This window comes from Ambystoma mexicanum, chromosome 2q, assembly GCF_040938575.1.
Source record: "Ambystoma mexicanum isolate Mex_15411 chromosome 2q, UKY_AmexF1_1, whole genome shotgun sequence".
NCBI classification, from domain to species: domain Eukaryota; kingdom Metazoa; phylum Chordata; class Amphibia; order Caudata; family Ambystomatidae; genus Ambystoma; species Ambystoma mexicanum.
The window spans coordinates 1,318,662,087-1,318,683,971 of NC_090924.1; the positions used below are offsets into that span (position 1 = coordinate 1,318,662,087).

At 46.0% G+C, this 21,885-nt stretch overlaps 1 protein-coding gene across 1 annotated transcript in view; it reads right to left on the reverse strand.

Moving 5' to 3' along the window:
* NEK10 (NIMA related kinase 10) overlaps positions 1-21,885 on the reverse strand; it is a 2,768,076-nt gene that overhangs the window by 2,198,216 nt on the left and 547,975 nt on the right. The window contains exon 12 of the mRNA XM_069648774.1: positions 14,900-15,124. Coding sequence (XP_069504875.1) covers positions 14,900-15,124 — 225 coding nt within the window. The remainder of the gene's footprint in view (positions 1-14,899; positions 15,125-21,885) is intronic.

Sequence of the window (21,885 nt, forward strand, 5' to 3'; positions counted from 1 at the left end):
CCCCCCCCTCCAGCACTATCCGAAATGTTTTCAGGCCTAATATGATAGTCGCTTGTTTGTTCCTCCCCTACCTTTCTGCACCCCTCTCCCTCACCTCTTGTTTTTTTTCTGGCTCTACCAGAAATGTCGTCAGGCCTAGCACGGTAGTTGCCTGTCTGTTTCCATTTCCTTCCCACTCTCCTCCTCCCTTCCTTGTCTATGTTTTAGCTCTTGCACTATCTGAAATGTCGTCAGGCCGAGTACGATAGTTAATTTCACATCCTTACTGTTCATGGCCTGTAAGAATGTCATTGTTTTTTCCCTTGTTCCCTCCCTTGCCGTGAAGCGCTTTGAAACACATTGTGTATAGGCGCTATATAAATAAACTATCATATCATATCATGGATAACAGGAATGCAATGTTTGGATTAAGAAGTTCAATATACTAAAGGAGATCAGAATATGGTGGTGGATGTGTTGTCTCGAAATGCCATTGAGGATAAAAACATTGTTGAGGCAGGGCACGAGCAGGAGATGTGTGAGATAGAAGGTGAAATGTACACAAGCTCTCAGATGAGCGATGAGAAGGAATGGCTCGCTCATTGTGGCAGTGATGAAAATTATAAAAGAGTGGTGGAGTTTGTGCATAGGGGTTGGCCCCTTGATGAACAAGGGGAGGAGTATAAGCAGTACAGAAGGATATCGAATGAGCTGAGTGTGGAGAAGGGGATGTTGGTCTGAGGACACCAAGTAGTGGTGCCAGAAGGATTGAGAGCATTGGTCTGGGACGTTGTCCATGAGGGGGATTTGGGAATCTGTAAAATCTGTAAAACCAAGGGGTTGATCAGACAGGATTATTGGTAGTCAGGTATAGACATGGATGCGGAGCAGTTGCTGAAAAGATGTGAAGGGTGCAGGGATAGTGATAAGGTGCTACGTACAAGAGTCCCACCAATGAAAGCCCCAGCTCTGTGTGGGACGTGAGTCTGTTAGCAGGGAGGAGAGTTCAAGGGAACTATATAATCGTGGTGGTCGACATGTTATCCAAGTGGTGTGATGTGTGTGTTGAGAGAGAGATCAGTGCACGAAAAGTAGTGTGTTTCTTGCAATCTGTACTTTGGAGAGAGGGTTTCACCAAGAAGAACAAGTTACTTACACCTGGTAACGTTCGTTCGACTGTATGTTTCTCCCGTATTCCTCATTTTATGATATATCATCCAGCTTCAACTGCTTTGGAATTTGTTTTCGACAGAGGGCACTGTGCATCGATGCGGTCGGCTCGATGTCCCTTGGGGGCTTCCATCCCGGAGTAAACGTTATTGTCGGTATATATAGCTCGTGCAGCACTCGTTGGCTTCAGTTTTGTTTTATTTTATGCCTTCCTCATGCAGAATTACCAGCCTCAGTGAGTCCATTTTTTCCCCGTATAGAGGGCAGAAAGGCCTTCAGGGCTAGTCTGACCGCCCTCAGCTCTAAAAGGTTGATGTATGGTTTAGACTCAGATGGAGACCAACGACTGCTGATAGTCGGATTGTTGGCTTGGGCACCCCACCCCGTGAGTGAGGCACCCGTAACTATTGTTATTTCCACCCATGGTTGCCAAAAAGGTTCTCCCTTCAAAATATTGTCCTTGCAGGCCCATGACAGAAGATCATGTGCGACCCTGTTTGGAACCTGAAGTAGGTCTGACATATTGCCCGAGATTTGAGACCACTGTCTCAAGGGCCCATTGAAGGGATCTCATTATCAGCGAGCCTCTGACACCAGGAAAATGCAGGATGCCATGAGGCCGAGCAACCTCAAAAAGTCAACAGCCGGAAGATGTTGGGCATTCTGGAATTTGGTGACCATCTGCAAAATGTGTTGAGCCCTCACCTCGGGTGCAAGGCTTTTCCCAAGGATGCATCCAGGACTGCTCCTATGAATTGGAGTCAAGTGGGACCTCTTGTAATTGAGGGAGAAGCCCAGTTTGTGGAGAGAGTGGCAGGTTACGCTAAGATGTTCTAGGGCCTATTCAGGAGATCGAGCCCTGATCAGCCAATCGTCCAGGTAGGGGTAGACGTGTTTCCCCCCTCTCCTAAGACTCACAGCCATCAACTTTGTGAACACCCGCGGGGTGGAGGTCAGCCCAAATGGCAGAACTCTAAACTGATAATGAGAACCACTAACTGCGAACCTCAGGTACCTTCGGTGCTTGTGATGGATCGGCACATGAAAGTAAGCGTCTTGAAGGTCCAATAACACCATCCAATCCTGAAGCTGTAGGACCTGAAGGATCTGAGAAAGTGTGACCATTTTGAACTTGTCCTTCCTGAGGAACTTGTTCAAGCATCTCAAGTCCAAAATGGGTTTCAATCATCCGTCCTATTTGGGGATTATGAAATAGGAAGAGTACCACCCTTTGTCCCTCTCCGTCACAGGTACTGGTTCTATAGCACCTGTCTCTAGCAGGCTAAAAATGTCCTGCACAAGGAACAGATCTGGAACCTTGAAAGAGTGGCACTCCGGTGGATGGTCCAGAGGCCTTTTTAGAAAGGGAAGGCAGTAACCCTGGGCTACTGTTTCTAATGCCCATGCATCTGAAGTAATGCCTTGCCATTCGTTCAGATGCAGTGAGAGTCTGCTGCCCACCGGGGTCTTGTGGGTTAAGGCCTCAGAGATTTTGAGGCGGCTGAAGCAGCGGCTGATGGTAAAGTAGCTTTTGCTTGAGCAGGCTTTGCACCGCTCCCTCGCTGACCATAGGGGAATCTTCTCTGACCCCTTTGACCAGGCAGTCCCCTCGCTCTTCCAACTGAGGAATAGAAGGGAAGACCTTAACCCTCAAAGATGATCCACTGGGATGGGAGGATTGTGGCTGTCTTATGGTGGCTGAAGGGACTTGGCCGCTGCCATTCAGGTCTGCAGATTTTCTAGGCTTTTGTCAGCCTTGCTGCCAAACAGGTGGGTGCCATCAAAGGGCATGTTAAGGAGCATGGACTGTACGTCTGGTGCAAAACCTGACTTCCTCAACCACGCAAATCTGCGTATTACTGTGCTTGCCGCCATGGCTCTGCTAACGCCATCAGCTCAGTCGACTCCTGATTGTAGAGACTCGCACATAGCCTCCTTGCCATCTCTTACAATGCTCAGGAAGCCGTCTCTCTCATCCCCTCCGGGAATATGGTCAGCCGCCATTGCTACACTGTCCCAGTGGGTGAATGTGAATTTTGCTAAAGCGCAAGTGGAATTTGCGGACTTGAACACCACACAACTTGCAGAAAATATCTTTCTTGCCGAAGCGTTTAAACGCTTATCATACCTATCTGGTGGGATGGTAGGGTATGCAGTATATTTCGAGGTTGAAGTTACTGCCCGACCAACTAGACTTTCAGGTGTTGGGTGTTTTGACAGGTAGCTACGATCGCTACTAGATTATTTGGTGATGTTTTTGTTCACCGCAGGGTTCGCCTCTGGAACCTCCCAGTGTTCCATGGTTTTTGTTTGGAGAGCTACATGAAAAGGATGCATGGGATCCTTTTGTGGACCTTTATCCAGAATGTCTGTTAGGTCGTCTTGCTGAAACGGTGGAGCAGGTCTGCCCCATCCCATAACGTCAATTACTCTAGTCATCAGATGCCTATAAGAAGCATCAGCATGGTCTGCCAGATCCGGCTTACCAAACTCCATCTCGGGTGAAATGTCGACCCCACTAGCTGACTGCAAATTCTCATATAAATCCTTTTGCCTGGATTCTTGTGAAACAAGGCTTTCTGGGACATTATGTGTGCTAAACGCCAATCCAAATGGTTGAGTATCTTCATCTGAGGGTTTGTATTCCTCATAAATTGAGGATAAAGATTTAAAGAAATCTTTCTTTGGTAGTGGTTTGTAAGATTTCTGCATTTCTTTATTTTTGGAATGTAAAGGCGTTGATGGCTTCGACAAAGGCGTCGATGACCTCGACACTAACAGTTTCAATGACTTTGACTTTGATGGCGTTGACGTTGTCGATGCTGAAGGGACGTGAGGTGAGGGGCATTTAGGCTTTAACTACCCTTGTTTGGCTTCGGCTATATACGCTACCCTAAAAGAGGGTTGCGGCCATTTTGCGTTTTGCCACACAGTTGGTCTGGTAGCCAGTGGACCGAGGGAAAATGGGTCCCATTCTAAGAAGTGGGAAATCCGGTTCTGCCTCCAAAGGGATTACCCAGCATCTGTCCAACAGCCTAGATAACGCGCTGCCCCCTCTGTCGCCTCCGCTTAGCAATATGCCATTGCCCATGAGTGGCCCCCAGGAGGATCTGGTAGAGGGGGTGACGTGCGAGGGCAAACTTGAGTATGAAAATGAGGCTTCTCTATGCTCGCCCAAGCCCCCATCCTTGGCTGGAAAGCCTTCGTTCTCACTGCAATCATCCTTCTCCTTACAGGAGGCGAATGATGCCTTAGGTGAGGGGGGTTATGGGTATTGCTTGGGTCAGATTGCAATGTGCTCTCATCCCCAGGCTCAGCAAAGGTCTGCTTGCAATTCTGATACCTCGATTTTGGCCCCCACAATTGCTAACGAATTGGGTCGAAGAATGCGGCTTTCGTTGGGCCCGTCGTCTCCAGCTGCCTCCTCCTTCCCATTTCGTGAACAAGTTCACCTACACCAGCCCCCATTATATAGCAGCGAAAATGCGGGAGGCACCTCGAGTAAGCTGGGGTTGATGTCATGTAGAGATATCAACGGGGGGGCCGCCTGCCTGTATGAGGACCACAAGGCTGGGGGAGTTGCGCCTACGGGTCCCACTCAGTCAGCTGGCGGCAGCCCCTTCGATTCCAGATCAGAGGGCTTTGATCCTGCTGCTCCAAAAGGAGAGGGCGGTCTAGCTTCAACCCCGGAGGAGTTGAGGATACCCGCCCCTAACAATGAAGCAGTTAACTTTCCCGTAATTTCAAGCTTGCTCAACCTACTGGATAGAGGTCACGAACTCACGCACTATTCCATCAGAGAGATGCAGGGCTCGCTTTCCTTAATGAGAGATAAAATGGCAAAAATGGAGGGCTTCATTATAGCTGAAGAACGTTCTAGATCGTCTTATGTGGCCCAAGTTGAAACACTTCTAGAAAAGATAGCAGCTTCCCACGTCCAATCTACAACTGGTGTCATGACCTCCTCGCAAAGTACTCAAACAGACAGGGTTGTGTTAGCGACTGAACATCCACAAAGATCTTATTCACAGGTGGTGAGTGGTGTGAAGGATGACAGATTTGAACAAGAGGGGGTGGATGATATCAACGTGGTTGAGGCTTTGAAACTCCAACATGAGCGGCTGCTGCAGATGGAGCAGCTTGTATATAAGCTTGTTGCCGCTCCGCGCACTCTAGGCCCTCAGGATGTTGAAGGAGAGGCTGTCTTGGCCGTAGATAGGCAAACTTCCCCGCCTGACAGCCCCTCCATTTTGGTGGATTTGGTAAATGCTCAGTCTAGGTCTTCTGACATGGCCATTATACCATCCTCAGAACCCGAGGATGAACCCGTTGAACTTGATGGTAGGAATTTTATTTCGCGAAAAGCTAGGAAATCTTTCCTAAGAGCTCAGAAGCGCTTAAAACAGACCAAAGCGCGGCTCAAGAAAGTCGACGTGGCTACTTCCGGCTCTGATAGGGCCGCGGTGACGGAGACGAGGCCTTGTCTTAAAAATGAGACATGCCATGACGACTTAGGAATGGCCTTATACGACCTAGACGAGGAAAGTAGGCGGCATCTGCAGATTGCCGCCCTGAAGAGCGGCAATGTGCAGATCATGCCTCTCCTCCCTTTGAGGACAGGCCCTGATAAATCACAACCTAAGATGCAATGCTTTTTCCCCAACACTGCCTCTAAAAAAGTGGCTACTGGGTCGCCAGCTCCCAAGCTAGAAGCAGCGGTTGCGTCCCTACAGAATCCCCTGGCCATCCAGGAAATACCTGCAACTGCTGAGCTGGAGGCCCAGGGGACAGTGGGTCACGCTGCCGCACAGGAGGTACCTTATATTGAGCCAAATAACACTGCTGGGCCAACACTTACTGCCTTGGCTCCTAGGTCTCTGATGAGCGCTCCCTGTGTTGATATTGAACCCCCTCCCCTAGTTGCCCAGGGAGGGTCAGACCTGGCAGAGCCTTCCTTTGTGCATACACCAAAGGATATGAAACTAATAGTAGGCTGGTCTAGTAATCCAGAGATAAATGGGCCGGCTCGTATAAATAGATCCTTTTTAATGAACTCATTTTTTCAGATTCCAGCACTAAGAAATCTTTCATCCAAAGATCTGGACTGGGTCAAATTAGCGTCCCATAATAACAACAGAGTTCTCTGTAGAGTGCAGTCTCAAATTATTACCAAAATGCTCTTCGAGTTTGCTGAAGACTTTCATTCTATTGGTCTTACTCCTAGATTGTTCTATGATATGGAATCTGCTTGGGCGTTTCTTGATTGGATTCAACCCTCTCACCCAGCATGTCCCACTGCATTGGCGGGCGATCTTCCCGACTCACAAGTCAATAAATTATCGTTGCAATTAGCGTCACTGTCTCAAGCCTTAAGTGGTCTATCCTGGTTGGAACCTTTAATAAAAGCGTCTGTCGCCAACACTGAGCCCAAGCCAGGCTCATAATTTTCAGTTTTGAATGTGGCCTCTTGGAATTGTTGTGGGTTAGGCAATCTTACTGCATGGTACAAGCAAGTTGAGCCCGACAAGATGCCTGACATTTTATTCCTGCAAGAGACTATGGCATTAAAGCCCTTTAGCCTAGATGGATTCTCTTGTTTCTCCAGGGTGGCAGAAAGGGTTACCACAGGTCGCCCCGCAGGAGGTATAGCGATTCTTATTAACAACAGATTGAAAGTCTCAGCTTCTACAGTGGATTCCTCGGCCTCCTGTGTGCTGGTAAAACTGACGCTTAAGAGCTCCAAAGATCTGAACCTGCTATTATTATCCATTTATTGGAATCCCAAAGCGGTTTCGCTAGATAGGTTTCTTGAAGACCTAGAACGGATTCTATCTATCGCAGCTAGGGAATGGCCTGACTATGAAATCATGATTGGAGGTGATTTGAATTGCTATCTATATCTAAAGAGCATAACACGACCCTTTTCTAATAGTTCAGCCTACACGCAACAGGCCAAAGATAGAGGCCAGAAATTACTATCGCTTTTCCATCTATGGGGGATTTACCCAATTCAATTGGCTTCTAATTCCATTCAATTTTCTTGGCAGCGAAGTTCATCCACTTCCCTCATTGATTACATACTTGCCTCTAAAGCATGCTCTGGGCTGCTTGAACCAATACAGATATTAGATTTGAATATGAGTGACCATCATATGCTATATTCCTGCTTGCATATGGGAGTGGAATGTTATCTAACTTCTGCCCCTGCAACCTTAGTGTCATGTGACAGGAATACAATATCTGTAAACTGGACTCCCGCCAGATGCAGGAAAGTGTCTTTTTTGGTAAATAGGGATATTTTAGTGCATTGGGATGTTAAGGCCTCCACAGCGAATGTAACCAAAATTAACGCAATGAATGCTAAAATGATTCATATGCATTTGGTAGATGTCGCGAAAGAGCCTTTGGAAAAGTCCTCTATTGTGGTTGCCCAGGTCAATGCCACTCAGGTCGCATGTCTAAAAAAGCAAAGAAATTGCGATCTCCGCATACTAAGGAAGCGAATGATATGTCAGTATACGTATATTCGCCAAAAGAACATGATTCAGGCGCACTATAAGCAACAGTTAACTCTGTTGCGTCGTGCAGCCCATATTCTAGCCAACCAATACATGATTGGCCTGTTGTGTAAAAAAAAAAGCAGAGACTTATGGGCCATCTTAAGAAATCCTGTAGGAAAAGTTGATCTTCGCATGGTGGCGGTGATTTCAGGCCCGGAATGGGAGAGGTTCTTTAGTTTGAAATTCTCGCTACCTGATAGACATACCGCTTCAGAGAGCGTTCCGGTGCACTTGCCTCTTCCAGTGGTCTGTCCTTGGGATGTAAAGGATATCATATGGGCAATTGAGCAACTGAATCCATCAAAAGCTGCCGGCCCTGATGGGCTGCTCGCTTGTGTATACAAATCTGATCCCCACTTTTGGGCTAAGTATCTATTGTCATGCTATCAGTCGATTTACCATACCGGGATTATTCCGCCATCATGGCTCATAGCCATTATCATCCCCATTCACAAAAAGGGGGTGTTAAGTAATCCTGTGAACTTCAGACCTATTGCGTTGATTGACACAGCGGCAAAGATTTTTACACGACTGCTCCTGGTTGATTTAGAAGATCATATAAGAAACCATAATATTTTGTCTAAAGCTCAGGTGGGCTTTCGTAGGGCTTTGGGTACTCAATTAAACGCCTCAATCTTAGCACACTTAAGGAGAGCTGTGCACAGAGAATCAAAGGGCACCATATATATGGCTGCCATAGACCTCACATGTGCTTTCGATAATGTTCTTCGTGCTCGCCTTTGGCGTAAAATGTTGGCCTATGGCATTCCATCCTCCTTGGTGGCCTTAATTGCCGCACTCCACACCAATACCTCATGTCAGATTCGGATCAATGCTAAGGGGCTCCTCTCTGCTATTATTCCTACGAGCATAGGGGTCAAGCAGGGTTGTAATTTAGCTGCAGTTTTATTCAATCTATATCTCGCTGATATTGAGAATCTATGGAAAGAGATTAATTCTTTCCCCGTAATACTGGGTCCCATGCGTTTACATTGGTTAGCCTTTGCCGATGATATTGTTCTATTCGACAGAGTGCCTTTCGGTCTGCAGAACAAATTAAACACACTTCATGATTACTGTCTGCAAAATAACATGACAATTAACCCGGCGAAATCCCATATTATGATTTTTACGGCCAAAAAAAAACTGCCTAGATTTACATTTACTATCAACCAGCAGACCATTGCTAGGAAAGATGCGATCGTATACCTGGGCTATCAGCTGTCTAATGGGAACTCAATTGATGGATGGCGGACCCTGCTGAAAGAGAAGCTTGGCCCGTTAATGGGACAAATGAGAATAATCAACGCTAAATACTGCAGCTTCTCTCTCCTGCCCCTCATCCAATTTTATACGATGAAGATAGAGCCCATCCTGCTTTATACTCTTGATATATGCCTGTTGAAGTTGGGGCCCTTGTTAAATCAAATCCAAGGTCAGCTCTGGAAGAAAATTCTAGGGCTACCAAGTTATTTACCAAATTCCATCATATTACACGAGTTGGGACTCTATTCTCTAGCTGATAAATATCTTTGGAGGAAGGTAAATGCCTTTTGTAAAGTTCTTGTGCCTCCACCTAACTCACTCTATGAAGAGTTTCATATAATGATGGAAAATCATTGCCCGGCCTCGGTTCGGGAAGTAAAGGAGGAAATAATGGAGACTCTGGCTACGCTCAATATGACCTTGACAGACCTAACTAAAACCCCAAGCAAAGTTAGAACTCGCTTTTTTTGCAATGCGTGGGCTCTAAATTCTGACAAGGTCGGGGAATACTCCTCCTTTGCGACCTATGCGTTGTTCAGACATGCCGTGACCCCAAGGTTACCTTATATCTTATGCTTTCCTGATAAAAGGGCCAGACAGACCTATATGCGTTTCCGTTTGGATCTTATCCACACGGGAGAGCGTATTCGGTCTTGGGCCGGTTATGGAGAGTTGGCAATGGGGCATGGATGTCGATTTTGCTTGAACAGATTGGAAAAGGAAACGCTACAACATCTATTTATCTATTGTAAATTCTTTGCGAATCAAAGATTGTGTTGCTTGGCTTCTCTGTTCTTTTCTTACTCAAGCTTTGAAGCCAATCTAGTATGGATAAGATGTATGCAGGGTTCCTCGAATGCCATTATACTAGCAACTGTTAGACTGGTTACTCTGATTGAAGAACAGCTATTGACGATGAATCACGCAAGTTTTAACAGCATAAGGTTGGCTCTTTCGCATAGGTAACAGGAGGTTTGGCTGATATGATTAGTTTGGATATGAACTTACTGTCGTATTTAATTATGTTTTGTGTGTTATTGAACTTTGATTGACTGTTTGTTGTGTCTCCCTTCCTTTTTCGCTCACCTCTGCCCTATCATCTATAAGGGTGCTTTTGGGAGGAGGTTGTCCTGTTAAGTTGTATACGTTTACAGTATATTGTAGTAGTTTTATGATTGCTAACACACTGTTTCCGCTCACCCGAAGGATTTTATTTCAAAGCCTGTTTTAGAGGAAATGAAATTTGGTTGTATTTGTACATAAGAGATCTTTAGATGTTTTTTATGTTTATTAATATTTGTAAAGGTGTAAAGTAAAATTTACTACCGAAACAATAAAAAAAAATTAAAAAAAAAAAAAAAAAAAAAAAAAAAGAAGGCGTTGACGTCTTTGACACCTTTTCTGTTGACCTTATTTCGACTGAGCCCTCGAAGGGCTTGACCTTCAACTCTGTAGAGGAGCAGCTGCATGCCTCTGCAGGAAACCCCACCCCCCTACCTTCCATATGTTGGAGACCCGAGATCGTGCTGTGTTTGACACCTGCAGTTGTGCCAATACCGCAGAGTGGGTTTGAGAGAAGATACAAATTGAGACAACCCTACCGAATGTATCCCTGAAGTGATGACAACCTAAGGGAGGAACTTCCTGAAGGAATATGAGAAGGAGCAGAGAAAAGAAGCAAGGGACGTCACAAAAAGTATGCACGTCGTCTTGGGATACTGATTAAAGAGAATGTATGAGTCCTAAAGAAACGAATGACTAAGTAAGGAATCAAGTGAACTCTCAAATATAAAGGAAGAACATTGCACGTGCACAAAGTGCTGCAGAAAATCAATTGTACAGATGCTGAAACGCATGGTAGACCAAGTCATCATAGAAGCTGGCTATATGTAGTGATTAGAACGCAGGCGAAGTCGCTATTGTATAGAAGCTGGACATCGGTATCATGAATTTAGTAAGCCAGGACCCATGAAGCGGGAAGGGAACGCTGTGTCGCAGCAAGAATAAGCAGAACCGTGGAGCTGCAAGATGAGGTTGTCTGGCCTGGTGTCAAGACTGAAGCACCAAGGTCAGTTATCTATTCTGGAAAGCAGCAAACGTGTGAAGGATGAATCATCCCTTGTTAAGGTGCAAAAAAGAACACCAAGAGTGCCAAGTTTAATTCATTTAGAGCATTTAAAACCTGCAAAATGGACAAAATCGTGGTCTCCTGTCACGTGAGCCAAGGATGAAAATAGAGTTCCAACTTGGAGTCCCAGAACATGATAGCGAGTGCCCTCACTCCATTGTATCCTAAAAGACAAGGATACTTTGCAAGGCCGAGTTCAAAGACAATCTGCATGGCAGAAGGCATGGGCGATGAGAGTTGCTGGGCTAATTGGGTGGGGAGGTAGCGTCATGCCCCATCTCCTTGCACGTAGGTCTGGGCTTAGGCGCTGCAAAGTGAACCGAATGTTCCAGACCTGGCACAAGTGTGCCAACCAATTGAAGTGGTCTATATAATGAAGGACTTTGTAGTTTGAAAACCAATGAGAAACTGTGTATCTATTGTTTCTGAAGATGACAATTTTTAGAGGTAGGCATATGTTGTACACCTGATAGTGGGCAGCCAATTACAATCCTAGGTCCATACAGAAGATATGCTTAGATGTTCCCCTTAAGCCAATCCCGACCCCTGGTAGGTTTTTCATTATTGCCACGTAGTATGACATCACCTCTGACGTATTTTTAGTATAAAGTCTATGTTTTGTGAAAACATCGCTGAGAGAAATCGAGCGTACATCCGTTGATGTTCGTTGTAACTCCCTGTTGTAGATAATTGTTAATAAAACAGTACTTTGCCATCTTCCTGAGTTAGTTCAGTTATTTGGACTCGGAATTTATCTATGTGTTCCCATCCATTACATGCACGTTCCTAAAGGGCCCTAAGCTCAACTCAAAAGAGTCTTCGACAATTTCTCGTCATGTCGACATCACGAAGGATCTCGAGAGGTCTCAACAATACGTCCCAGGCTTGAGGGCATGCATGTTGTAGCCTTAGGCCTTTCCTTGTAGCCTTAGTTGGCTCGACAGGAGCATGGCCTTTTACCTTCTCCTTCAAGGGGTTTGGTGCCTCTCACTCGAAGATTTTCTGCATTTTCTGCCTGAAATTCTCCCACTGTGCTGGAGTGGAGGATTTAGTTGGACATGTTATATTCCTCTTCTGGGATGAATCTGATGAACTTGAAGTGGGCGATATATGAAGCCTTTTCTTCGGCTTCCTCAAAGATGATGAGGAATGATGGGACCCGCTCCTGGAATGTCAGTGTTTTTATTTACCTTTTCCTTCGAGGGGGCCAACCTGCCACCAGTTTCCCTTTACGCTCTTTCAGAGCCTTACCGGTCATCGACTGACAGGATTCACAGTCCGTGAGGGACATCTTGGCGGTGCAGTTGTAGCACTTTTTAAACCTGTCTTCAGGGTTGAATATGCTGAAGATTAGGTCATAGTATTCGAACAAGTTTTCTCACTGAAAAAACAGAAGCACGTTGTAATTGTTCAAAGCATTAGCCATCGCGGAAAAACAAAACTGAAGCCAACGGGCACTGCACATGCTATATATACCGACGATGACGTGGACTCATAGATGGAAGCCCTAGAGGGAAATCGAGTCGACGCATCGACGCGCACAGCCCTCTGTCAAAAAGAATTTCAGAAGCAGCTGAAGCTGGACGTTATCATATCATAAAATGAGGAATATGTGGGAGGACACAATCCATCAATCCACAATCGATTGTTTCAGAGAATGGTCCCCAGTTCGTGGTAAGGGAGATGGAGGAATTTTTGTGAGAGGACGGTGTGCAGCAAGCATGGCATTACGGCGTTATACAATCCCAAAGGGAATGCCACTGTGGAGAGATTCAACAAGACATTGATCGATGCTATCAAGATAGTGTCAGGTAGGGACTGGGTACACGCTGTAATGGAGAGAGTGTTTCAATGAAGGCTAGCTGCTCATCACACAACAGGTGTATCTCCTTTTGATGTTCTTTGAAGAAGAAAACCTAACACAAGGTTGAATCGCGGATAGCTGAATGAATACAAAGTGAATAGAGAACTGGTGCAAGAGGAAGAAGTAAAAAAGAGAATCATAAATAGCGTCTGGCGAAAGAGAGGCATGACAAGAGGAATTGTGCGGGTGACATACGCTTGCCAAAAGGAAACATGGTAAAAGTGAAGTTGGGGGGCTGGATGGCTCATGGTTAAAGTTGCATCGAAATACTGAAAACCTATGATGGTTGACGATGATTTGGGTAATACTTTGAGGTGGAGCAATGGTGGAAAATTGAGCTAAAAGAGAGTGGCTGTGCTACCAAAGCTGCAAGGTAGAAGACTGGCAGCAGGTGGCAGGGATAGTTTTTGATTAATATTGGGGGAAGGAGGTGTGTTGTATGTTGATTGAGAAGTGAGCTGCTCTAGGACCACTTGCATGGAATGTGGAATGGAGCTGGCTCCATTCAGAATGCAGGAGAGAATGTTTGGGCTTGAAAAAAGAATATTGGTACATGGCTTGCTTTAACTAAGAACGTCACTACTTAAGAAACGGTTAATCTCCCTATTTGAATAAGCAAGCACAAATGACTTACAAGTCAATCTCTACACACAGGAATATTAAATATGGTAGAGCTGCATGAACATTTGCAGTGGAAGGTGGAAGCAGACTTTACCCTCCATCAGGGTCGGACTGGTGCATAAAATTGTCTCGGGCACCAACGAAATAGCACACAGTTGCAAATGGGAATGTATTCCTTTTGTGACGCTGTTTGAATAGTACTCAAAAGGGAGGTTTTTGATAAAATGTGATGCAAATTGTACATTTTAAAGAATATTTATTCAGCAACACTGGTCAAAACTATCGCCGTATAGTGAAGTAATTCATCAAACTGGTCCACATTGACAAAAAAGTGCCCAACTTTGACCAGAAAAACTGGCCCACACAAGAATTTTTAGCGTTTTTGGTTCAGCCATGAGCCTATTGCCCTATAAACTACTCTGAGCCTGCCCTCCATCCGCCACAGTATAGCGAAACGGCCATGAACTGTTATTTATTGGCGGAGACCTGTGCCACCCCCTTCCTTTGACAAAATAACCCCTAAGGGTCTCAGAGCAACATTGCAAAGAGAGTCATTTAAACATAGTGTCATACTTCTTTTGGAGGCAACAGCAATGAAGATATACATACTATTGACATGCTGTTTTAAAAGACTTTTCTGGTCCCACGCTAGACCGCCCACCTCCCTCCCTCCTTCCCTCAGTTCTCCCAGTCAATGCCAAATTGCCTTAGGCACTGTAAAACATGTACAGCGCTCTGTAAAAACGTCTACTCATACTCAAGAGAGGAGAACACAGACTCAAAAACACTACAGTATAAACTATTTAGACACATGGAAAAAACATTAAAATCCTACTTTATTTTGACATTAAAGAAAAGCATCAATGATGGTCAAGATGAATGATTTCTTTTATTATTTATTTATTTTCTCTGTCCTTTGTCGTGTCCTCTTGTCTAAATATTGAGCGAACTAGATGAATCTTGTACATAGTACTATGTAAATATGGTTGAAGTGTAATATTGTTGAGGAAAATGTTAAAACTCTGTATTACTATATTAATTTCTTTGTATTCACAATCTATTATTTAAAAAAAAAGAAAAACATATTAATAATTGCAGTATTCGTTTTTTCAGTGTTCCTGAAATTGATGTAGCATATTGCCATACTAACACCAAATACAGCAAAAACGTCTGAGGAATGAAAACTCCATGAGTCAGACTGATTCACATGGTGCTAGGAAAGCTGGAAATGGCTTGCTCTAGCTTTTTATATTACTTACAGTTTACATTATTAGTTTAGCACAATACTGGCATTCAAGATATAGGTCTTACCCTTCTAAAATATGAAGAAGCTGCTTGATACCTCCCCAAATCCGGATTTCCACACTGATTTCAGAGTCTTCACAGATCAGGACCAGAATCCACACGACGCTCCACAGCAACTTGAGATGATCTGAATGCAGCAAACTCAGCAGTATGGGTACCCCTTCATAAACCTTCACCTGCTCTTTCACCTCTCGCTCCGCACAGAGGAGGCGCAGCAGCTCGGCGGTAAGCCTGAGAAAAAGAGCATGGTCAATGTCCTGTTACCCCATCTTCATTACAACAGTAACCATTATTGACAGTAAGGGTCCTTTCATTGAAGACAGGTATGGAGAAACAACACCCAATCAACCATCTAAGTAAAGAAATGGTTCTAGTCCTAATTCCTGGGGCGAGATTTCTACCCCAGAATAATTCTTGCAATACAGACTTTCTGCCCCAACAGGTAAAGAATTAAACATAGGCTTACAGAAATGTTTTCAATCTACCAAATAATCTTTGTTTAAACTCGTTAGTTAATATTCAGTAAAGCTAGCCTTTCATCGTGGAAACAGTCAGCTACACATATGTCAGCAATGACAGCAGGCCTTCCATGCTTAAAAACTATCAGGAGCTTCGTCAGAAAAAGGAACCCTCATTTTGAACGTGGAGTCATCGTTGTTCGATGATTCATGGGATGGTCTCAAAGATATTCCACTTTCACAGAAGAAGACTGAAAGCCCTACGCAAAGACCGCTTAGGTCACCTGTGGCCTGTACTTCAGATTCGGATTTAGTCTTACTTGTAGAAGTCACCAGGACACTGGTCATGGGAAGCAGTTTCATAACTCCCAGAAGAAACGTACACAAGGCAGTGTTACATTTTGCATTCCTAATTTAACAAAGAATTTCTAAAGGCGCATTCACTAAGCCACATACAGAGGCTATTTCCATGTCGGAAGGGCACATTTCCTGAATGTTTTTCTTCTATTTCAAGTAAAGCCTTTTATTTGCTATTTAGTGAAGTATTATCACTGCAACACTTCTTTCACAAGTGTCTTCTCTGGCAGATTCTCCATCAATCGTCGGCTTATGCTTTTTTTAAATTATCATGTGTTTGGCAGTCCCCTGCTTAGTTCTGACCCCCGCCCCTACCAAGAGGATAAGTGAGGGGGCCAGGAGCCAACCCGACTCTTTGGATATTGGGACTGGGGGCTGCATCTCCAGGTAGCCCCTGCCCCATTGGTCCCCATCACTGGATGGGAGGACAATCGCAATGTTACTTTACTGGCCAGTCCTGATGACCTAGACACTGCCCAACTCTTCACAAGCAGCGGGCCAGACAGTCCTGGTAGATTTGACCTTTCCCCATCCCAATAAGACCATGCAAGACAATTCGAATGTGCTCCAACACTGACAGAGCCTGAAGCTCCCTTTAAGTAGAGACTAAACCCCAGCAAGGGACAAGAAACGCTTTGCTTCACCACCCGATCAAATGTTTCAGGATTGTGATTCTTTTAGCATAGAAGTTATTTCCTGGCTCAGGGGAGACGTTCAACGAGTTAAGGAGCTGCACTTGCTATAACGGTCCAAATGAGTGGTTCTCCAGTCACAGGTTTTCCAGTGAAGATACACAGTTGCCCATTCATTGACTCGGGGCCAAGCCTTTCCTTTCGGCAGATACAATGTCATTGCCCATTCATTGACTCAGGCCAAGCCTTTCCTTTCGGGGCCAACCAAGCCTTTCCTTTCGGCAGATACAATGTCATTGCCCATTCACTGACTCGGGCCAAGCCTTTCCTTTCGGGGCCAGCCAAGCCTTTCCTTTCGGCAGATACAATGTCATTGCCCATTCATTGACTCGGGCCAAGCCTTTCCTTTCGGGGCCAGCCAAGCCTTTCCTTTCGGCAGATACAATGTCATTGCCCATTCATTGACTCGGGCCAAGCCTTTCCATTCGGGGCTAACCAAGCCTTTCCTTTCGGCAGATACAATGTCGTTGCCCATTCATTGACACGGGCCAAGCCTTTCCTTTCGGGGCCAACCAAGCCTTTCCTTTTGGCAGATACAATGTCACTGCCCATTCATTGACTCGGGCCAAGCCTTTCCTTTTGGCAGATACAAGGGCAAAAATTAACAATAAACTAACATCCTCTGCACCTTGAGGCGATTTCAGGAAGCTTACAAGGTTTTCCAGCTCCTAATTCACATACTGATAGTACAGCAGAGTCGAGTAATACATAGGCATCTGTATGGTGGTGTATGTGGCTCAGTTGACTACTACATCAACTACAAGGATCTGTGTTTGACCTCATAATTACAAGTTCAAATCACTGCAGGTTCACTCAGGCCTTTATCCTAATGAGGTCGATAGAAAAGAGTATCATTGTGTCCGGTAACTGTATCAGGGGTCCTCTAAGCATGGGTAATCAATCATTTACCAGTGGTAGTCCAAAAAGGAGCGTAAATCAAGCACAAAGTAACACTTAGGCAATATTTCCTGGGGAAGGGGGCACTACCGGTTGAGTAATGCCCCGGGCCATAGTTAGAAGCCCAGCGAAGCGAGGGGTTTAACAGAGCCCCGGGGGCGTTACCCGAATGGTAATTTCCTCCACCTCCGAGGGTCATATTGCCATTAGTACCCTGGCACGTTGTACTGGGGTACTAATAGCAATTTTTCACCGTTGAGAAACGGCGCTGCAACCATTTCTCGACTTGAGAAAAAAAAGCAAAAGAATTGGCCGCCAGGGATCGGGGAGAAGGGACTACACGTAGTCCATTCTTCCTTTCCATGGCGTACTCTCCCGGATACAGCGGGGGAGAAGCAGAGGCTTCAGAGCCTTCTCTGCGAGGTAAGACCTGGGCGAGGGCCAATGAGCTTGCTTGTAACAAGCTCATTGACGCTTGCCAGGTACTCATTACAGCTGGGCAAGCACAAATCAAACAGCACAGTGGAACAGGACTGTTTGATGAGATTTGACAAAACCACCCACCATGGACAAAACTTTTATACAGTGAATACAATGTTTGTATAGTTAGAAACAGTGAAACGTAACATTTCAATTTATCGTGTGTCCAGCAAAGCTGATACACAAAGCTGATAAGTCATAGCTAGGCATACGTTAAACACGATTGGAGCAAACAGGCCTGTCCTTACCAGGCCCATTTCCTCCCAGTGTGGCACCACAGTGACTCCCACCACACCCCATAAGTTATCTGGTGTTAGAAACTACATAGATGTGCTGACCTCCTGGATCTTTATTAACCTGCCATTGGGCAGCACCTTTTAGAAAAAAAAACACGAGACACCCTGAGCTGGTGGGAAGGGAGACATTCACATAGCATCTGACCAATGAGGGGCCTTATAAACATCAAGGACACAGCATACTTGTTGCTTTTCAGGGATGCCAAAACTTACTGTCTAATTTGCCCCTCCCTTATTGCCCCTGAATCCCACATCCTTCTTCCAAGATCAAACTGCCAAGGGGTAGCTTGAAACCGCTGATGGTGCTAATAGAGGTGCCCCCTCTCCCCCCGTACACCTTGTGGTGAATTTTAATTCCCCTAGTCTCTGCGAGTAACCGTGGGACTGGCTTGCTGATCTTGCATGTATCAGCTGGTTCTGTTACCAGCGACTGCTGCCTACTGGAGAAGGACCGCCTGAATACGGCATACCGCTGCCGCGGAGTGACCGCATAGTGTTCTAACTGGCCTACCGCGAAGAGCCAATCTAAAACATCCCTGTGGAGTCTACTCACCTGTGGTGTACACCTTCCCTGTCCTATGCAGCCGCAACCTACGTGTCCATAGCATCATATTTACAGTGTATCCCCCCTTGTGCCCCTCTACTCCTGGCCCCTCGGACTGAGTACATCCATCAATGATACTTTGTCAATCCCCCGGGGGTGCCTCCCCCCACCTCCATTAGTCCCGCAATTGGTCGATGCGCTCCCGTAGCTGGTGCTGGATCAGCACCTTTACTGCATAACAATAAACATTTGCTATTGTCAGGGTTCCTGGTAGATGTAGACAGTACTCTACATTTCATATATTTTTCTGAATACAGTCATATTATACAAATGTGTTCCCTGTATGTTACTGTGTAGTTAGTTTTGGCCTTAACATTGTTTTCCAGAGTACTGAGGTTATCCCAAGCCAAAATGGTGGAAAGAACCTGGACTCCTGATTGGTGGAAAGAGAAACAAAGGGCCTCGCAGAACATTCTAAACTGCCTTTCAATAAGAATTGTCACTGGGGTAGGTTCTCTTCTTTTGGTTTCCTGAGTTTTAGGCCTGGAGTCACAGGAAAAGAGTAAAATCTGCTTTCAACCTAAAGAAGAAAAAGACTTTTGAATATGAGCAGGAAGATTTGTGATCCTCTACTACATGAGATAACTGCTGCACTTGGACAATTTAATACATCAGTTTATTCTTTAAGTAGATTGAAATAGTTTCACTAAGAAGCGTTTAGAATTATTTCTCAATCTAGTTATATAATTGTTATCATTTGGGAAGGTAATCTTTCTTTCCTCCCTCCTTGCATAAATTGTCTCAGGCACAACAGAGTTTTCTTTTGAACGCATGCGCACTCACGCTCCGTATCATATATTGCAGACTTGTTAATTCTTTGCTTCCGTCTAACGTTACTTTCTTTTCAAAGACTGCTTCCCGATTCTGCGTGTTCCTTTCAGCTGTTGGAGCAGCGCGTCAGGTTCGACGTTCCTGACAGGCCGAAGTCGCGTTTATTCGTTGCAAGTGACTAACTCCTGTTTGAGGTGAGTCCGGCAGCGTGTTTTGAGTGACGACTGTTTTTTTTCATGTTTGTTTTTAGCGCAGCGACTGTGGTTCTTTCAATTTTGAGGTCTATTTTTTACAGACATTGGTTTCCTTGATTCCTACTTAGTTTTTGTTAGGATTAAAGATTTAACTAGGAAATATTTAGGCACATTAAATAGAATTTAATAAAACTCTGGTAACACATATAGGAATACCAAAGTGCATCTCAGGAAGAACCTTCAGTTCAGCATTTACTGCAAAAGACTTTATTTATTTATTTTATTTATTATATTTGTTACTCGCCCAGACCCGAAGGTATCACGGCGAAAAGTACAGGCGAGAAATCACATTATTATACATTGTTACAGTTACAGTCATATAAACACATTTTATGCTAAATTTTCAGTTACAGTCATATAGTCAACTTTCTTGTATTTTCTTCCAGTTGATCAAAGTAGTGAGTCACCATTCGTTTTAAGACACTAGATGAAAGTCTAAAAGAGACCGCTGGACAATCATGTGGGCCATAGGAAGTACATTGGTATTTGGGTTCAGTTAAGAGAGCGTAGAGTCGGGACATCTTGATGGTGGAGTGGAATGGGACTTAGCTAAGGTTAATATTTGTTGAATAACCAAGTTTTCAGCGCTTTTTTAAATCCTAGTAGGGTGTCCTCATTTTTAATACTGATAGGTAATGCATTCCCAGTGCGACGGAGCTAGGACTTTGAAGCTACTTCCACCTGATCTCTTGTATTTGTATTGAGGTACTTCCAGGAGGGCTAGTTTATTGGATCTAATTGTACTACAGGAGCTTTTTTTCTTGATGGTGTTGTTGAGGTAGCTAGGTGCTTTATTTGTGATGCATTTATGGACGACACTGACAGGGTAATTCATAGAATTTCGCAGAAAAGTGTCGCAAGCGGCTGGCGCAGAGTGTCCGCGTGCGATTGTCTGCGCCAGGCGCGTGCGCCAAAACCGATTTCCGCGCACAGCGTATTCATGGATTTTAGGCTCCCAAACTAGCCGTGGCGCAGAGTATCGCAGTGACCCTGCAGCAGCGCCAGTAACGCCCCCAAGAACGCCCTTGCGCAAGGAAAAGCCATCAAAATTGCTAAATCATCGCAAAGGGCTGCGCTAACCCTGGACCAGTTGATAGGGCTGCCAAACAAGGAACGCAAAGCGGGTAACGTGCATATCAGGGGTACGCGGGAAGTTTTACATGCGATTAGCCAGGGTACGTGTATGACAGGGGTACGCGGACATTTTCACACGCGATTTGTCTGGGTACGTGTATGACAGGGGTACGCGTGAAGTTTTACACGCGATTAGCCAGGGTACGTGTATTACAGAGGTGCGCGGGAATAATCACATGCGAATCTGCTGGGTACGTGTATTACAGGGGTGCGCGGGAATTATCACACGCAATTTGGCTGGGTACGTGTATTACAGGGGTGCGCGGGAATAATCACACGCGATTAGGCTGGGTGGGTCCTCACAGGTGTACCCTGTACACCCTCCACGGCCCCTGCAGGCAGCCCACAAAACAGGGGACTACCCTGCACACCTGCTCATGTCTCCCACCACCCCCACCCCCCCCAGCAGTGCAGGGGCACCCTCCACCTGGCCCCCACTCATGTCTCCCACCACCCCCACCCCCCAGCCACCATAGGCATCCCCCACCAGGCCCCCACCCATGTCTCCCACCACCCCCACCCCCCAGCCACCATGGGCAGCCTCCACCAGGCCCCCACTCATGTCTCCCACCACCCCCACCCACCCAGCAGTGCAGGGGCATCCCCCACCAGGCCCCCACCACCCCCACCCCCCAGCAGTGCAGGGGCAGCCTCCACCAGGCCCCCACTCATGTCTCCCACCACCCCCACCCCCCCAGCAGTGCAGGGGCATCCCCCACCAGGCCCCCACTCATGTCTCCCACCACCCCCACCCCCCAGCCACCATGGGCATCCCCCACCAGGCCCCCACCCATGTCTCCCACCACCCCCACCCCCCAGCCACCATGGGCAGCCTCCACCAGGCCCCCACTCATGTCTCCCACCACCCCCACCCCCCCCAGCAGTACAGGGGCATCCCCCACCAGGCCCCCACCCATGTCTCCCACCCCTCCCCCACCCCCCCAGCAGTGCAGGGGCAGCCTCCACCAGGCCCCCACCCATGTCTCCCACCACCCCCACCCCCCAGCCACCATGGGCAGCCTCCACCAGGCCCCCACTCATGTCTCCCA